This window comes from Meriones unguiculatus, chromosome X (genome assembly GCF_030254825.1).
Source record: "Meriones unguiculatus strain TT.TT164.6M chromosome X, Bangor_MerUng_6.1, whole genome shotgun sequence".
NCBI classification, from domain to species: domain Eukaryota; kingdom Metazoa; phylum Chordata; class Mammalia; order Rodentia; family Muridae; genus Meriones; species Meriones unguiculatus.
Window position 1 is genome coordinate 141,249,226 of NC_083369.1, and position 19,385 is coordinate 141,268,610.

A 19,385-nucleotide genomic window follows, 5' to 3' on the forward strand; every position below is an offset into this window, starting at 1 on the left:
GCGTGAATATCATCTACCTCCTCTGAGACAGTTGTTTTTTTTAGTAGCCTGGAGCTCATCAATAGCCAGTAGGCCCCAGGGATCCTCTTGTCTCTGCCTCCCCAATACTGGAATTACAACTATGTGTTATCATTCCTCTTATTTTTAGTGAATTCTGGAGTCCAAACTCAGGTCCTTATGCTTCCAAGCAAATGTTTTACTAACTGAACTTGTTTGGTTTCAGGCATCCCTGGGTCTCTACCTGCTACAGGACATGGCTGGTGTACCCTGCCCTCTACCCTGAATTCCCTAGCTAGGGGCAGGGCTTCCCATCTCCCAGAGGCCCTTCACTATATAACCCAGACATTTTAGTTCCCTCTCTCCCTCCCTCTCTTTCCTTCTCTCTCCGTTCACCTCTTTCTTGCTCTCCTCTCTCTTTCTGTATCTCTTCTCCTCTTTCCTCTGTCTTCACACTTTTCTCTCACTCTCCCCCTCTTCCTGCATGTTGGCCAAGAGCCACTTCCAATAACCTGCTTTATATACTATAACTTCATCTTGCCATTAGCTCATTCCATTATTTCAATCAGAATCATCCACCTTGCCCCATTTTTGCTTTTGTAATGGCTCTGTCAACGGCAGAGCAGAGACAAAAATTACTTGTTTTGTTTGGAATAAAATGTTTGGGGGAAGGCTTAGGGTTCAGCTTTTTGTTTGTTTGTTTATGTGAGTCCTTGCTTTTGTTTCGTAGAGAGATTGTGAACAAATTTGTAAATAAAATCTGGACCCATAATTATTTCTGATGAAGTCTTTCATAGTTTAGTATATGTACTAGTGCAGCCCTCATTCTGACAGTTATATATTTATAGCTTTTTTAAAAAAAATAAAAATTGATGTGTAGGGGCAGGAGAGATGGCTTAGCAGTTAAAAACACATATTGCACTTTCAGGGGCCCCAAGTCTAATTCTCAGCATCTGTGTCTGGAAGCTCACAACAGCCTCTAACCCCAGCTCTAGGGGCTCTGATGCCTCTGATGTCTGAGGGCACCTACACTTATGTGCACATACCCACATACACATAATCAAAACCAATAAGAATAAATTATAAAAATTCATACAGACAATTTACATTAATGCAAAGTGAAAAGAAATGACTATGTGAGTTTCAGATCTTATTTTTATTGCACTTTAAAGCTTGCCATTCCTCTAATTTATTCAATGCCCTTCACAAACTTTCTGTATTTTGATAGATTCATATATATTTTCCTGCCATAAGCAATCTCTGGTTTTGTTCCCTATCACAACCCCTAACTGGATTTAAAAAGTTAGTAAGGTCTCTTGAATTTCATCTTCCTGATGAATTTCATAGTGTAATCCAGGTTCACCTAGAACAGCACATTGTCAACTGAAAGCTGGTTTTGATCTCATGATGTTCCTACCTCTGTCTCCTGGCAAACGGAGATCACAGGTATGAACCACCATTTTTAGCTCAACCCCAAATTAATTTGGCACCCTATGGTCTCCTGTAGACTGGTAGGAAAAGGGAACATAATAATGGGCATTATGGTACATTTTATAATAATACAATGCAAGAAGGTTATTACTTCTTTCCTCTCGACCTCTTACCAACAAGTCAAAAATTGTATGTGTTTCATCCATTTCTTTTGGATGGCAATGGTGTTCAAAGTCACTCATGGGTGGGGAGATAACTAATTGTGAGATGCTAGGTGGGTACTGGGAATTAAACTGGGTCCTCTGGAAGAGTAGCCAATGCTCTTAATGGCTGAGCCTTCTTTCCAGTTTACTTAGAACGGTAGGACCCCAGATCTGGGAGTCCTCCAAGTAGGAGAGGCTAGATGAGGCTAGATGTTTTACAGGATTTGGAGCCCTTGCCTTTCTTGACTCCTTCACTTTCTCCCTAATTGGTCCTGCTATCCCTTTTTCCTGATTGGGTCTGCCAGGTCACAGGAATCTTCCTCTGAGCGCCTTTTTCTTCCTGCCTTTTCTTGATGCCAATGGGCTTTTTCTTTCAGCTCTTTGAAATTGCTACAGTAGCAAACTCTTCTCACAGACTACTGGAATTGCCAGCCATTCCTAGCCCCTGAAGATGCAGGCCGCCAAGCTCCACCCTACCACCCTACAGAGGAAAAAAAAAAAAAAAAGTCCAAACCAGGCTACAGAATCCCACCAATTCCTGAATTTACCCTAAGATCAGGCCATAAAAATCCCACCAATCCTAGGCCACCCTGGAAAGCCCTCCCCCTAAATCCCATATATAAACCCTGCCCAGTTCTCTGTTGTTTTTCAACCACCTCAGCAGAGGCAGCCACCCTCCTGGGGTTTTCCTTCCCAATAAATGACTTGTGTGAGGTTTGTTGTGTGGTGTCTTTGTGGTATTCTTTGGCCCCTCACTGCCAGGATACCTTTTTCCTCAGAGCTGCAACTCTCCCAATTGGGAAACCTTTTCCTTCAGAGATGTAAATTACACTCCCATTGGGGAAATCTTTTCCCTCAAAGCCCTCAATTACACTCACTATCTAGCTTTAGGCAAGAACAGGCTAGGTAGCCCTGGCTGGCCTAGAACTCAAGGATTAAAAGTGGTAGCAGACAGGCAATTCCATTGGCCTGCTCTCAGGAAACTAGTAGCTGCTTAGGTCATCATCTGCCATCACTAGGTGTGCCACACATAAAGCCCCCCATCTCTCTCTGCTTTCACTTCTCTATCATCATCCTCTCCCATGGTTCTCTCTGCTCTCTCTTTGCCTTCCCCTGTGCCTCTCTCTGCAGCTCCCTCATTTCTCCTTGTCCCTCTCCCTATCTCCCTGCCTGTCTGCATCTATCCCTCCCTCATGTCCCCACTCCGATATAGCCTTTTGCTCTCCCTACCCCAATAAATCTCTTAAGGTAGATCTGTTGCTTGACATAATTTCTCAAGAGTACACCTTGGCACGGGCCCACCAAAAGTACCCTACCCGTTGTTTGCATCTCATCCTATCAAAAGGTGTGTGCCATTACACCAGAAACACCAGCCATTTAAAAATATTCTGTGTATATGTTTGCTTACATTTATGCCTGTGCAACACATATGTCTCATGCCCATGGAGTCCAGAGGAGGGTGTTGAATCCCTTGGAACTGGAGTTTCAGATGGATGAAAGCTGCCTGTTATGGGTGCTGGGAATTGAACCTTGGTGCTCTGGAAGCACTGCAAGTGCTCTTACCCAGTGAGCCATTTCTCCAGCCCCAGGAATTTTAAGAAGAAAAGTTATTTTCCCCTCACTTTAGGTGTTTATTTATTTATGGATCTATTTCTTTATGTGTTTTGTCTTCATGTATGTATGTGTACTATTTGCATGCCTGGTGTTCTCAGAGGTCAAAGGAGTTCATTGGATCCCCTGGAGTTACCAATTGTTGTAAGCTGATAATCAAACCTCTGAAAGAGCATTGAGTGCTTTTAACCACCATGTCATCTCTCTAGTCCCAGCAGCCCTCTTAAAAAAAAAAAACAAAAAACATTCTTGCTGTCTTGATCTGCCTAAGTTCCCCTACCTCTCCCTCAAGTTGAGAGCCAGCATTCACCTCACTCTGTTTTGTAATTATGAACTCACTGTGACCAGCCACCTCAACTTCTGCCACCACGTATTCCCTGCTATGACAGCCTGTATCCCCTCAAAGTATGAGCCAAAATAAATCTTCATCCCTTATGTTTCTTGTCAGGGATTAGGTCACAATCAAAGAAAAGTAAGTCAGAAGATGCCATTTAAAATTTTCTGGGGCTGGCAAGTTAGCGCTAGTGGTAAGGGCTTGCTAATGCAGACTGAGGACTTGAGTTTAACCCCAAAAATGAATGTTAAAAAAATAACCAGGTATGATAGTGTGCACTTGTAATCCCAGTGGTGAGGGGCCACAGATAGGCAGATCCTTGGAGCTCTTGGTCACCCAGTCTAGGCTACTTGATGAGCTTCAGGCCAGTGAGAACGTGTATTTTAAAAATGGATGATAGATCAGGAAAAAATACCAGTGGTTGTCCTGTAGCACTACCCCCACACACACACACATGACACACTGTATGTATCGTGTGTGTGTGTGTGTGTGTGTGTGTGTGTGTGAGGGGGATGGCGACAAAGAGGGAAAGAGATTGCTTTAATAGAAAGGGAACACGTTAGCCAGGCATGGTAGTACACATCTTTAGTGCCGACATTCATGAGGCAGTGGCTGGTGAATCTCTGCAAGTTCCAGGCCAGCCTGGTCTACATACCGAATTTCAAGACAGCCTGAGCTATATAATAGAGAGAACCTTCCTAAAAACTTACCGGAGAGACACAGTATGAAAGAGAGAGGGGGTGACAGGCATTCACAGCGAGAACATGAGAAAGCAAGCACAGGTTGGAATAAGTTTGCAAACATAGAGACCAATTTTTCATTGTCCTATAGGGACAAATTTTATAACCTTTGGTATCCCCTTTGGCATGCAGGGCCTAGAGAAACAGATTTGCCAGTAAATTGCTTTTCATGCAAGAATGAGGACCAGCACCCACATAAAAATCTGAGTGCAGTGTCACATGCCTGTAATACACACAAACATGTGCGTGCACACACACACACACACACACACACACACACTGGAGAGCATATAGTTAACTTTTTAGTCTCATCTTACAGTATGGATAATTTATTTTCAGAGCTTAGAGAGGTGGCTCAGCAGTCATGAACACTGTCTGCTCTTCCAGAAGACCTAGGTTCAATTTGTAGCACCTACTTTGTTGCTCACAAACATTTGTAACTTCAACCACAGGGTATACAATGCCCTCTTCTGGTGTCCATGGGCACTGTATGAATACTGTGCACAGACACACAGGCAGAAATCTCACACGCATCAGACAGTGGGGAATGGGAGTTAATTCTGTTATGTTCCACACCTTAAGGCTTTCATTTGTTACTCTCTGCCTTTCGCAAGATGGCTTTCTGGGTCTTGACAATAGATTACTTCTTATTTCAGTTTGCACTTCCAATTGCCTTGCATCCTGACCTGGAAGTTTGCAGTAGGGGTGGTTAAAATACACACTCTCTCTAGTGGTTAACTAACACGAGCAATCTGTCACACTCAGGCGTTTGTCCATTGTCATTGTTGAAAGCATGTCTCCAAAGGCTAGGAATTTGTGAAGAATCCGAAATCGATTTCCCCTAATCCTTGTCTATCAACATGGAAGCCCATACTGAGTGCCTGATATGGGACACTAATTAGCATGTGAACCCATGTTTTTGAAATAAATGGAGAATACCACTCTATGGCCCACATTAAGTTACATAATCACCACCTTAATTTTCAGGTTAGAAGAAATGGCTTCTATAAAGAGTACTATTATCAAGTCCATGGTCCTGCTTCCAGGTACAATGAGAACCTGACTTAGAAAGTCAGGCTGTATTACATGGCTAAGAAACCCTTGAAAAGGCCCACTCAGAGCTATTACCTAGCACTTGGGAACTATAGGTAGAAGACCCAGGATCTTTGGCTATACAATGAGTTCAAAGCCCAGGATCCTTGGCTATTTAGTGAGTTCAAGGCCAGCAGGGATCACATGAGACCCATTTGAAAACAAAAATACTTCCTCCCCAAAGGCACACTCAAATAAAAAATTTCGACAATTATTAGCAATGGGTGTAAAACGCTGTGAATAAAGACCATGCGGAGTCATAGATGCTAGGCAAGCACCCTGCTATGGCAGTATATTACCAGCCCAGATTTTATGATAAAAGTGTGTTTTATTGTATGTCAACTCTATCTCGGGTTTTAATTTTTTTTTTATTTATTTGGGTGTTTTTTATTTTTGTTTGTTTGAGACCCAGTCTCTCTACATAAGATAACCCTGGCTTCTTGGAACTCACTACCCAGACCAGACTAGCCTTTAAGTACTGGGACTATAAGTGTGTGCCACCATGCTCAGCTCAGTTTTTTTTTTTGTTTGTTTGTTTGTTTGTTTGTTTTCTGTGTGTGTGTGTGTGTGTGTGTGTGTGTGTGTTTCTCCTAGGTTTCAGAGCTGAGCGTGGTGGCTCATACCTGTAATCCTAGCATCTGGGCAAGCAGAGTTTGAGGCCATCCTGGTCTACAAACAGTCAGGGCTACCCAGGGAAACCCTGTCTCAGAAAAAAAGTTTCAGGGAGAGGGTAGAATTCTGTTTTTAATTAAGCATACTCAAAACTAGGATTCCCCATAAGGGTCTTGGCTCTACACTGCTATAAGCAGCAGTATTTTTCTTTCTGTTCTTGGTGGCTGAACAACCTGTCAACCTTTCCTCAGAGCACCAATATGGAGCCCTGGAGTTAAAGTCAGCTCTACTTAATTCTAGCTATATGGCTTTAAGGGTGTTACCCTTTTTTTTTTATCTACTTCATGGCATGAACAAATCTTAACACCGAATCGAAAAAGTTTCATGCTGTCATTCCTGTATATTCACACAGAAGCGTGCAGCTCAGTGAGCAGGCTTCCACTTCTCCCATTTGTGCCCAACTTCCTGAGTGCGCACATCCTCAGGCAATGGACAGCAGGATCCTCAGAAGAGGTTCCCAAGCTTTGTATCTAAATATTGTCACACTTAAACAAACCACAATTGGGATCCACATGGTAGATTCCCAGTTAGATTTCCCACTGGATTCTAGAACCTACGCTCAGCTAACACTCTAGAAGCCCTAAGTCACCCGTTACTTTTCTACAGGTACAAATGGCCAATCTCCAGCTTCAAGCAATATTAAATGCTAATGTACCTCCAGTCTTGCTGGTTTCCACTGTTATTCTAAATTTCTCTATCAGACTATACCATTTTAAGAAATAATAATTTTATGCACTTTACTATTTGCTGGGAGAATTTTCACAAAACAAGTGAAAATCTCACCCTTTTTGAGACAGGGTTTCTGTATGTAGCCCTGGCAGTTCTAGAACTCCCTCTGTAGACCAGGCTGGCCTCAAACTCACAGAGATCTGCCTGCCTTTGCCTCTCAAGTACTGGGATCAAAGGTGTACATCATCATTGCCAGACAGTTTTGTTTTCTTACATAAACTCTACAATTCTGACTTTGTCCAAAAGAAATCCCAATTATTTGGCTAAAATCTGAGTGCCTCTTCCCAACAGTAATCATCTTCATGTGCACAGATCTTCCCATCTGCCCTAATATCCCATGGCCAAACTTCAGAAAGTTATTTCAGTTCCTCTCTCACTGGTCTATGTTTGTTCCCCCTGAAGCTATGTGCTTAGATGACTGAAGATGATGATTTTCTATGATAGAGGACAAGTCTTTACTCAAAGGTATAGAGTGGCTGTGTTTCTCTCCTAGAACCTCCAAATAAGCTCTCAAGAGATAGCTATTTCTATGCTCTGGAGGAAGTCACCATGAACTTCAAGTCTAATCCCTGGGTTGGTACCATTACCCAGGGAGGGACACAAGCTTATGAGTCTGAATCAAAATGTCCCTTCCCTATAAGGAAGGAGACTCATAGGCCTGATGATCTAAACAAAAATAACAGACTCCTGAAACTTACAAGATTCACAAAGCCCTTCAACGTCATACACACATTGCTGGTGAGAGCAGTCTGCTGCCTAAGCTGTCTGCAAGAAACTTGTTAGAACATTCTAGAACTCCAGGAACTGAGTTTTTGAGAGTCATCACCACACTGGGATAGTCTTTTATGTGAGATAGCTGTCTTTGATTTATCTGTACACCTGCAAATAATCCCTTTTCCATACACCTGAAGGAATCCCAATAAACTCACTAGTTCACCAAACAAGCCTTAGGTTTCTGTCATTGTCAGTGCCTAATCTGGGGTAAACAGACACTTGTTCATGTCTCCCCAAGAAAAATCACACCACAGATGCAAAAATAAAAAAAAAAAATCAAGTCTGGGTCTCCATATCTTTGAAAGAGCCAATACTCTCATTACAATCATCTGAATGCCAAACTGCTATGTGAAAGTCTCATCATTTATGCCACAATCAGCTATTTCTTCACTTAGCTAACTGCCTGCAAAAGTGCAACTTAATCATCCTTGAAAGTTCATCATGTTCTAGGGACAAGCCACCACTCAAGCTACAGATGGGTGCACTGATAACTGACAACTGACAGAGAAAGAACACCTATGCAGAAATCAGTTGGCCTTTTTTCCCTACCTAGTTTCAGGTTATAAAATTCTGAGTTGGTTTCGGTGAGTTTTTTCTCACTGCTTACAAAGATAAAACATCAGCAAGCCATCAGACTCTTCAATGAAAATGTATTATGGAAGAAGGGGGGGTGGAATAGAAGGACATGAAGGTGACAGGAGCCCCAACAAGGAGACCAACAAAGCTAAAAATACCTGAGCCCAAGGGGTCCTGCAGAGACTGAGGCACCAACCAAAGACCATGCATGGAGAGGACCTAGACCCCCTGCTCAGATGTAGCCAACTGGCAATTCAGTCTCCATGTGGGTTGCCTGAGTAAGTGGAGCAGGGGCTGCCTCTGACATGAACTCAGTTGCCTGCTCTTTGATCATTTGTCCGTGGCATGGCGATAAGGTCTTGCCAGGCCACAAAGGAAGAGGAATCAAGCAATCCTGATGAGACTTGATAAGGTATGGGCAGATGGCAGAGGAGGAACCCCTCCCCCTTTCAGTGGACTAGGGGAAGGGGAGAGGCGGGGAAAGGGAGTGAGGATGGGACTGGGAGGAGCTGGGGGAGGGGGCTACAATCCGGATATATAATGAATAAATTGTGAAAAAATTGAAACAAAAAATCTGTTTTAACATAGTTTTAAAAATTAAACAGAATGTACACATTATGCAAATGAGGTATCAGGTGATCACCACAGTGCTGTGAGGTACAGTGAAGCTCAATGAAACAGACACTTAGCAAAATAAAGCTTTAAGAAAAATGGCCAGGTGCTTTTTGGGTGTCAGACCATGCTTTCATCTGTGTGCTTATTATAAAAGATATATCTCCTTTAATAGTAATCAAAGTCAATGGCACAGCATTCTTAGAGGTATGGATTTTATTTAGACTATATCACATAAACATACATAGCTTCTGAGACTAATACATTCTTAAACTGTACTGGTTTTAAAAGTACAGAACAAGATTACTACTGAGACTTCTTTATATCTCCTGTTTTGCAAATCTCAAAATTAAGGATCTTTTCAAAAGCTTTAAAGTACAAGTCAAAACTAAAAGTTCCAAAGAAAAAAATCATTTTAATAGTAAAGCTACATTTCACCACAAGAAATGAAAAAAAAATTAAATATAGCATATGGCATAAAATGTATGGAGTTATACATTCTAGTGTCATTTTTCCTCGTTCAGACTTTTTAATGTTAAAGTCTATTAAAGTGACATACTGGGACCAACTTGGGGCCCCCTTTCAAAGCACTGTGACTTTTATTATAGTTAAGCAATCATAGGAGCAAACAAAAGAAAATTCCAAGATCCATCAGGAAAAAAAAACAAAACCAGCAAAGTCATAAAAACAGCCACTTAAACAAGACTTGATTCATTCAGTTGCAATGCCATTCAATGGTTTGGAGTGAAAATTTGGAGATTTTAAAGGTATGACACGAAAGGGTCCTTGCTAGATTCAGTTTCCATTAGAGGAAAGAAATAATTGCCACTATTTAATTATTTATTCAACCAAACATTTTTAACCCTCCAGCAGTAATGTGGGTAATGCTCTGCAGGTGATGAAACTTAATAATAAAAATAAAATAACAGAAGCCTGAGAGAGAGAAAGTGGCTAGATTCCCCCATACACACCCTCCAAAAGACAGGGAGATAAGCAGCCCAGGTTGAGAAGTACATGATTAACTAGAGTGTGGGTAAATAGAAGAATTCTATAAGAAGAGACATCTAAATGCCTATGTGCTCCAACTCTGGAAATTTGAGTGTCCTAAAGTAAGGTTCCCAGCCAGCATCACGCAGGTTACAATAGTAGAGAAGGATAAGGAAGTGCTTTAGCAGTAGCTGAAGCTCATAAATGGAACCATAAAATAAAATTTTGCTAAAGCCCCATAAAGCAAAAATCTCAAGGTTTTATCAGAAGGCCAGTGTTTGCCAAACTATCTAGGAATACAGTTACATTCTGATATAGTAATTTGGAATCCAGCAGTTAAGGGCAAAAGAATCTTCTTCAGGTGGCCAGCAACTTAGATTTTACACCAACAGCTTCATGGTTGATCCAGACACCACCTGTGTCAATTCAAAAGCAAAATCAGGTAAGATCAAAGCAGAAACCAAATATTTTGCACTTTCCCTTGAATAATACAGTAGTTCTCAACAGAAATAATGTAGCACTTTTAACAGAATCATTCATTTAGTGGGGTCAAAGGTTCTTCTTATGGGACTTCTCTAAAATTGGCAGATATTATCTTTGGGTTTTTCTGCCCTTGAGGAAAGAACAGTTCTCCATTGAGGAAGTAGGGCTAGTACATAGCTTTATGAAGGATGAGGGAAGGAGGAATGGTATTCTCCAAGCTACTGAGATCACCCTTACATCCAAACTTTAAGGTGTTTAATGTTTCAAGCACTGTGGCAATAAAGCACCTTTGGTTTAGAAGGATGTGAGAACTAGTCTATAGGTCACATTGTTTGTTTGTTTGTTTGTTTGTTTGTTTGTTTGTTTTGAGACAGGGTTTCTCTGTGTAGCCTTGGCTACCCTGGACTCTCTTTGTAGAACAGGCTGGCCTCAAAGTCACAACAATCCATCTGTCTCTGCCTCCTGAGTGCTGGGACTAAAGGCATGTGCCACCACGCCTGGCTAAAAACCTTTTTTAGAATCTTTAATGACATTAGGGCTAGTGAAAAGGATTAGTAATTAAAAGTGCTTGCTGTGCAGGCATCAGTATGAGTACACATCTCCAGCAACCACATAAAAACATGGTCACTTGTACTTGTAATCACAGTGTGTGGTGAGGGTGGGGATGGGAGTGGAGCAGGAGGATTGCTGGTGCTCAATGTTCAGGTAGCCCAGCCCTCAAAAAAAGTGAATTCTATTTCAGTGACAGACCCTATCTCAAAGGAATAAGGTGGGGAGTGCTAGAGGAAGATACCTTCACACACAGAAGCAGAAACCACATACAAATAACAACAAAAATAAAAATAAAAATAAAAAATAAAATGTCAGGAGCACTAGGAATAACTAACTTACCCAAGGATTTGATGATAGACACTAATTATGTTTGCATTGTTCAAAAATAAGTCCCAGGGGCTGGAGAGATGGCTCAGTGGTTAAGAGTACTATTGGTCTTGCACAGGACCTGAATTTGATTACTAGCACTTAAATCAGGAGGGTGTAACTCCAGATGCAGGGACGGACAGGGGTGTAATGCTTCTGGCCTCCGAGGCCTTCACTCCTGTGTGTATATATGTACGACACATGCGCACACACACACTTAAAAGTTTTTTTAAAGTCCGAATTAAAGTAAATCAAATGTGAAATATAAGTGTACACAGCTATTGAATGAATATAACTGATAAAGACTCTCCCGTGAGAGGGGCTGGTGTTGTTTAGTAGTAAAGCATAAGCTTAGCATGTAAAACACAGCTCAGTGGTGAGGGAAAACCTTCAGGACACAAAAATAACCTTCTTTCCTCTCACCTCAGCTATGATCCAAGAACAGATTTCTGCTTGGGCAGAATCCAGAGTAGGTCAATAGAATAGCTGACCACTTGGCTCATCACTCATTGGTCTGTATGAGTGATTACAGATAGAGTATGGAAGTCACTGAAAAAGGGTTCGCTTTACTAGAATCACCCTGCAGAAGTCTGAGCATTCTCTCATTATCTCACTGTCGAACCTTCTCAACCTTCCTACCCACAGCTCCAAAGAACAGGGACAACATGAATAGGATACTACATTAGGGGCTAACATATAAAGGAATTACTTAGACTCCTCAATTTTCTGTGTGTGCTGCAATACAATTTTGTGTTTTTAATTTTCAGATAAAATCAGTTAAGAGACTATGTGGTATTTATCCCATCTTTGCAAATCTCACTTAGGAAGTTGTAGATTTAGAATATCATAAAAGACTGTACCTTTCATTAAAGGAATGCTTTGTCAGCAGAAGGTGTTCAGAGTAGTTTCTTGCCCAGGACTGTTAAATCCTTCGATGAGGTTTTTGTTACAGTCATCAAGGCTGAGGTTTTCACTGGATTTCTTGGGGAATGTGGGAGGGCCAGTGAAATCTAAGATATCCTGAAGTGCTCGGGCATTACCAGTTCCATTTTGGTCCAGAGACATCCCAGGAATCATTTCACTCACTGGTGAAAATTCTGGGATGGAGATAAGCTCTTCTTTAGAAACAGGACTAGAAGAGACAGAGAATGAGAGACAGAGAGGAGAGAAAACATGAGAACTAAATATGATGTCTTAATGTACTTTCCTTTTTTGTATGATTTTACTCTACTGCTCTTATGGAGAAGATGGAGTTAGGAAAATGACAAGTGAGTTCACATTTGAGAAGCTAGCAGACACAAGGTCCTTGTAGATGAGAACAAGGGAAGCAGATGGGTCAGAGCAGTGAAGAAGAGTTAGTTCAGTGTCTGAGGGTTAAAGGGAAATAAGACCCTATAGGTATTATCACATTACTACAGAGAAGTAATGCCCCCCCTCCCCAGTGCATTCAGGCTGGGACATTCCAAGAGCAAGCAAGGACTAATATTTCAAAGGGCTAAATTCACACTGGGGCCTAAACAGGGCTCTAATTCACACTGGGGCCTCCTGGTGCTACCCTTCTAGCAGTGCTGTCTACGGTAAGCTGCTTTTCCTGTCCCTGGCCTTGGTTTCCTCCCCCTGTAAAATGGGGAGAGGAGTCGTTTTGTCCTCCCACTACTCCTTTGAGATGTGGAGTTACCACGCTGAGAAGAATGCAGGGCCACATGAAGAATGCGCTCAGTTAAAGTTGGGGAATGGGGGAACCTACTGTCACCCCAGGCAACTCTAAGCCCGATCTCACCCACTGCCTCCTTTCTAAAACCAGGCTTCAAATTCACTATGACTTGTCCATCTGAAGCAGCTGAGGCTTGCTTTTTCTTTATTTCCTTTTGCTAGAGACGGGAGGGGTTTAACTGCTGCTGTCTGCTATAGGTCTATGACTCTAGAAGAGCATTGGGCTGGAAATTAAGGGCCTGTCCCTGTAAGACTCTCAAATAAGACATCTAGAATAAAAATGGTGTCAGGCTCTTCTTCCTCCATGAGATCTTAAAGAAGAATCTAGGAAATCTAGATCTAAATCTAGATCTTCTGTAGATCTGCAGAAGTTCAAAGGATCCATTTTCCTCACACCTAAACCAAGCTAAGGCACAGCAACTGACCTAACATATCTTCAGGAATCTGGGCAAGCTGCTTCATTAATTAGAAACATCTGGCCCACCTGCACCTTTTCCCATTCCATTCTCATTTTAACTGCCCAAGAGCACAGGGGAAATCTGAACATGGTAGTGCATAACTGTAATATCATCACTTATGAGAATTAAAAGTTCAAGGTCAGTGTCAGCTACATAGTGATTTCGAGGCCAGTTTGAGTGAGCGACATGAAAACCTACCACTACCACCATCAACAACAATAATAAAGAACATGGGTAAGGGAATGCCACCAATAAGCTTACACATGGCTCCAGTAGGCACCTCTCTCTAAAAGAGAACTCAGCGTATTAAGCCCATTCACTTTTATGAATCCTGGCCAATGGTGTCATGTCTTGTTTCCCGAAAATCCCAAAATATGAAATACATAAAACACATTTGGCTCAATATGGGGGTTGGGGTGGAGATTATGTTGTGTTAACCTTTACGATTGCCTCTGTTTTTCTCTGCTGGGAGCAGAGTGGCACCAGTCAGGGGAAAGCTGTGAGGTGGTGTTGGTGGTATGGGGATATCCAGTTGAAAGTTGGTGGGGAGCCACACTATCAGCCTATACAGGATTTTCTTTGCTGGTGATAGGGCTGTTGGAGCATGGGTTTTCATGTATCTGATTAAAATTCAGTGTGTATGAATGGGTTATTAATGATCAATGTGTGTCACAGGCTGTTCACATCTGCTCAGATAAAGCAAAGAGGGTTCATGGCTGATGAGAAAAGGATAAGCTCTTAATAGGTAGAAGCTCTTGTAAAACTTCTATAAAATATTGTCACACTCTCCTGACCCAGAGAGCCAACTCATACTCCAATAGCTGTACATCAATTCCAAGCCAATTATCTCTTTTTTTAAAATCTCAGATTAATATGCCAATGATGTCATCTGTAAGATACCAGTTTAATGATACCTTAGGTTTTTAGTAACTGAGATCAAATTATTTCTTTCATTACGTCTTAAATAACAAGCTTTACCCCCATCATCATTCTGTGGCAGAATTTTGCTATGCAACCCAGACTGCCATTGAACATTTTTAATTTTTATTTTTTATATTAATTATAGTTTATTCACTTTGTATCCCAGCTGTAACTCCCTCCCTCCCTCCCTCCCTCCCAATCCCACACTCCCTCCCTTATCTCCTCCCATGCTCCTCTCCACGTCTTGATCCTCCTATCTCAGCCTCCAGAGTGTTTGATTACATGTATCTGACACCATTCTCAGCTTTAATTGAGAAGTCTACTTAAATGTGAGACTCTCTGGACACAGGCAGCTACGTTGGTGGCCTGGCTAGATCTCCTTTCCTTGAAGGTGCACCTACTTACTTCAGAAGGCTGGCTAGTAAAAATTCACAGCTGCTACTTTTTTTTTTTTTTTGACAACTTCTTTTAACTGATAGGAGCCACTGTGGCCACAGTTACTTCTGCATCACCCAACCTGCAGTTGCTTGACAACACTGAATGACTAATGTATATACTATATAGTAATAAAAATGATGCCCTGGTGGAAAACCAACCTCTAGATATACTGTGAAATTGAGAACACATCCTTGCTTATTGCCTTCCTTCCCTCCACAGTCCTCCTTCAGTAACTTATATGCCATAAAACCCGGTCTCTGGTTTTGCTTCTAGAATGCCAAACTGGAGACATTTATACTACACCTGTGACAACTTTCCTGTATCACCAAAACCTGCTTTCAAGGTGATTCATTATGGATGAGGAAGATGAGTGAAGGGATAAAATTTTAAAAAGGTATGATTTAAAGAAACAACTAAAAGAAATGAAAAAGTGAAAAAAAAAGATGGACTAATTGGCAAGGACTGACTTAACCTATCAAGATTAAATGCAAAATAAATGAACATACCTCACATCCATAGACTGAACTTCTTCAGTTGAATCATCCAGACTGTTTGATTTCCCATCAAGGCCATCCAGATGAACAGGTCCCCCAACTGGCTTAAGACCATTAGAGAAAATGTCTTGGGAAAAGGTTTCTGGAGCAGAATGCTCTGGGGCATTTACTTCCTGGCAGGTGTTCAATTCATTGATTTCTGATCAAGATCACAGAATGTTCAGATAAATCATAATGTCCACATTTGACAAAGTAACAGAAAACATGTAACAAGGCAATTATTCTCATCCTTTCTTTCAGCAGTAATACAGTAGTTTTTGTGTGGAAAGAGCCACTAGTAACTCCATGCAATCAGCTTTACAAAAGAAAAAAAAAATGATCTTACTATCAGTGTCTACAGGGACTCAGTTTAAGAGACAAGCAGTGTCTTAGTAATATCCGATGTGCAGTCAAGGTCCCTGGAAAGCATCCTGCACCAAGCATCAGTTACTAGAGTAGCTGAAGAAGGCAATAGTTTCTCAACTGCAGCTAATAGCCCTTGTGCTGGAAAGATGTCTCAGGAAGCAAAACTGCCAGCAGCCACAACCCTTGGCCCAGCTGCACTATCCTGACCACCAGGAGGAGGGTTTACTAGTCCTCATCACCTAAAGGATTCAAACAACAGACCTCGTACCCACCTATTTTGTTGGGGACAACTGGTTTCGTCTTATTTTCCACAGCTGCAACAGGCTGAATCTCAACTTTGGGGTCTTCCTTCTAGAAACAAATAGAAGGTGGATGACTAGGAAAGAAAGGGGAAAGGAGAAAAAAGAAAAAAGCATCTAATAAAGAAATAACTATAAAAAATAAATAACTTTTTTTTAAAATCAAGTCATTGGTAATGACTGGAGAAGAAATCAGAAAGGTGATGTAAAGATGAAAGACTGAAATTATAAAGAAAAACAATTTTTTTAAAGTACCAGTATTCAGTATTCAGAACCCTTCTAGGCCATAGCAGGAAGTGTTCTCTTTAAAGCTTTGTATTTCTCTTAATTATTATGCCACTTTTCTCTTTAACTACTGTGTCTTTCCTTGCACCACCAACCCCACTGCTCTGAGCAAATTTTTTAACCCCTTCGTCTTTGGAACTCCTCTTTCCTTTAAGGTCTCAGTTCCTTCCTGAGCCGCACCTTGACCAGAATGGGGAAAGTCTACTTTTTCTACACGTCTCAAACCTTCAACTTCATGAAATGTATTCTGCTGTTCTTCTCCACTCATGACATAATGGTTATTTGAATTCCTACCTTTACTTCTAGAGACACATCACTCTTCCTTGTCCTCTTCATAATTTCATCTATTCTCTAGTGGGGGGTAAAAGTAAGAGGCCTCTAAGAATAAAAAAAGAAATTGGCTCCATAGGCAATTTCATATCTCTCAGAAAACTTGTAAAAGATAAATGTCAGCAGACGAAAAGTAGCAGAGAAAGGGTTCCCATTGGTGGTGCAGGGTCTTCCACTGCCACAAACAAGGTCAAATGAGTGTACTAAGACAGATCTAGAATTGATATCCAATTTGTACACCATATTTTTCCTTATTCTCCTTAAATCAACCAAGTGCCACCTTCCATTCAAGAGGACTATGCTATAGAAAGCTAAGTTGAACAGTAGGCTCAGGAAGAGTCACCGATCTCTTAGCTTCTATATCTAGAGCAATACAAAGCCCACACTGGGTAATACAAAGACCACAAAAATAGGTCTACAGAATAAACACTTTACAAACACTTGATATGTAAGTACATTACATTTAAAAGGAATAAAAATTTCCATTGAAAGACAAAAACTGTTAAATTAGATTCAGATAGCAAGCCCTGACTGCTATATGTTGTTTACAAAGGACAATCATAAAAACACACAGGTTCAAAGAAAAATATGGAAACGAGATTTACCATCAGAACATTAATCATATGAAGGCTGTGAAAGTATACTTTAAAGAATAGTATTAGAATTAATGTTGGGCAATGGTGGCACAGGTCTTTAGTCTCAATACTTGGAAGGCAGAGATAGGCAGATATTTGAGTTCAAGGCCAGCTTAGGCCTAGAGCAAGTTCCAGGCCAGCCAGGGCTACACAGAGAAACCTTGTCTTGAAAAACCAACAAACAAAAGAACTAAGAAGGGAAGCTCATGATAAAATTGTCAATTCAAAAAGAAAATGTAACTATTTGATATTTATATTCATTAATAGGGATTCAACATACACTCTGTGTGTGTGTGTGTGTGTGTGTGTGTGTGTGTGTGTAACAGAACTGACAGAAATGAAAGGCAAAATGGAAAAAATCAAAATCACAAAAAGAGCTCTATTATTTACAGGGCTGAGGGTCAAACAAATGACTGTATATGTGATTAACAAGCACTCTTACTACTGGGCTACATCCCCAGCACACTAATAGAGCTTTCTAATCACTCCTTTCTCAGAAAGCAAAAGAACACAATGACAGGAAATTAAAAAAACAAAACATAATAACGATAGAGACTGATTGATTCACTTCCTGTTCCTGTCCTCACCTTAAGTACTCCTGATCCCTCCACTCCTACCTTCTTCCTCTCTCTTCGTTCCTGCTCAATCTGCAGCATGATCTGTTCTCTTTCTAAACGCATCTGCTTAGTGGCCTCCTGTGCCTTGGCTTCTGCCACTTCTTTCTGAAAGAAACAAAGCAAAGCACAGGCTTGATTAAGGTAGAAACACCGGAGTAGTTCCCTGAGCTCTGCACAGGTGCCTTCATCCCATCATAACCCCCAAAGTGGATGTTGTTTCGATATTTAATGTGAAATTCTGACTTTTGACCTAGCAGGTTGTTCATATCCTCTCAACCCACCATGAAAATCACCTGTAGATAGTTCTCACACATGAAGAAGGTCTCTGTGGTTGTGGGCAGGCTCTTGCCAGGAAGTGTGCATACAGGCAGACAATTCCAGAAGTTAACTCCCCAAGGAGCAGTATTCCACACTAAGGAGTAGTGTTAGTAAATGAACTGTCCAGTTTCCTCACTTCTCAGAGAGAAAATTCTAAGTCACGATAATTAGTCTCAGAGGTCTCAATGGCACTAAGCTCCACTTACCCACAGTAACTTATTCATCAATGTACTTATACTGATTTCCTTTTTTCCCATACCAGATTCATGGGATTTTCTCCCAAATGAACCACTGGCATGCAAATTCTTATTCCAGTGTCTTCCTCTTGTAGGGAAATCCAAACTGACATAGTGAACATTAATGAATTTACTTTATTCCATATGAATTATATTTAATAACCATTACAAGGAGCTTCAGAAAAACCTAATTATTATTATGTCATTCAAATTGAGCAAATTTTACCTAGTATTAACTGGAACCATTGAATAACAAGAAAAGTCTTGAGACTGTAGACTGTACCTGCTTTTCCTTTTCCTTTTCTTGTTTTTCCTCTTCTTGCTCAAGGGCTTTTTCTAGGAGCAGCCTTTCCTCTTCTGCTTTTTTTTTAAATTCCTCTTTTTCCAGCCTTTTGAAAACAAAAGAATTGTTAGAGGGTGATAACTCTAAAGGCAAACTGCCAATGGATCATGTGCTGACCATAGCAGGTAAGGCTCAACATGCTCTCCCTCTCTCCCTCTCTCTCTCTCAAGATTAAAAGCAAGCAAGAGTGACAATGAGCAAGCGAGGAAGCAAGAGGAAGAAAGCAAGTAAGAGAGAGAGGTAAAGACTGAAACTGTTAGACTAACATATTTATGGTCCTAAATCTCCTTTAACCTCATTATCACTGGAAACATAAATTCCTTAGGAATAGTGCTACCTCAAGATACAGCTTGAGATCAGGGATGGAGATACCTCCAGACTATCTGTTGTTGTACAGGATTGTTTTAGTTATTCTGGGTTTTTTGTTTTACCGTATGAAATTGAGAATTGTTCTTTCAAGTTCTGTAAAATTTGTGTTGGTATTTTGATGGGAATTGCATTTTAGATTGCTTTTGGTAAAATAGCCATTTTCACTTCTAATCCTACTGATCCATGAGCATAAAGGACACTGTCCTCAGAACAAAATGACAGCCTACAGACTAGGAAAAGATCTTCACCAACTCTACATCTGACAGAGGGCTAATATCCAGAATATATAAAGAACTCAAGAAGTTAAACACCAACAAACCAAGTAATTCAATTAAAACATGGGGTACAGAGCTAAACAGAGAATT

At 40.9% G+C, this 19,385-nt stretch overlaps 1 protein-coding gene across 10 annotated transcripts in view; it reads right to left on the reverse strand.

Annotated features, from left to right (window-relative positions):
• Positions 1 to 8,969: 8,969 nt before the first annotated feature.
• Positions 8,970 to 19,385, reverse strand: part of Map7d2 (MAP7 domain containing 2) — an 81,705-nt gene continuing 71,289 nt past the window's right edge. For 4 of the 10 annotated variants that reach the window (XM_060374365.1, XM_060374367.1, XM_060374366.1 and 1 more), the window contains 7 exons: positions 18,592 to 18,697; positions 17,725 to 17,859; positions 16,467 to 16,523; positions 15,861 to 15,939; positions 15,196 to 15,382; positions 12,020 to 12,291; positions 8,970 to 10,174 (listed from right to left, as the gene is read on the reverse strand). In XM_060374365.1, coding sequence (XP_060230348.1) covers positions 12,042 to 12,291; positions 15,196 to 15,382; positions 15,861 to 15,939; positions 16,467 to 16,523; positions 17,725 to 17,859; positions 18,592 to 18,697 — 814 coding nt within the window. In that variant the 3' untranslated portion in view covers positions 8,970 to 10,174; positions 12,020 to 12,041. The remainder of the gene's footprint in view (positions 10,175 to 12,019; positions 12,292 to 15,195; positions 15,383 to 15,860; positions 15,940 to 16,466; positions 16,524 to 17,724; positions 17,860 to 18,591; positions 18,698 to 19,385) is intronic. The other 6 variants (XM_060374368.1, XM_060374362.1, XM_060374369.1 and 3 more) reach the window with 4 other exon arrangements.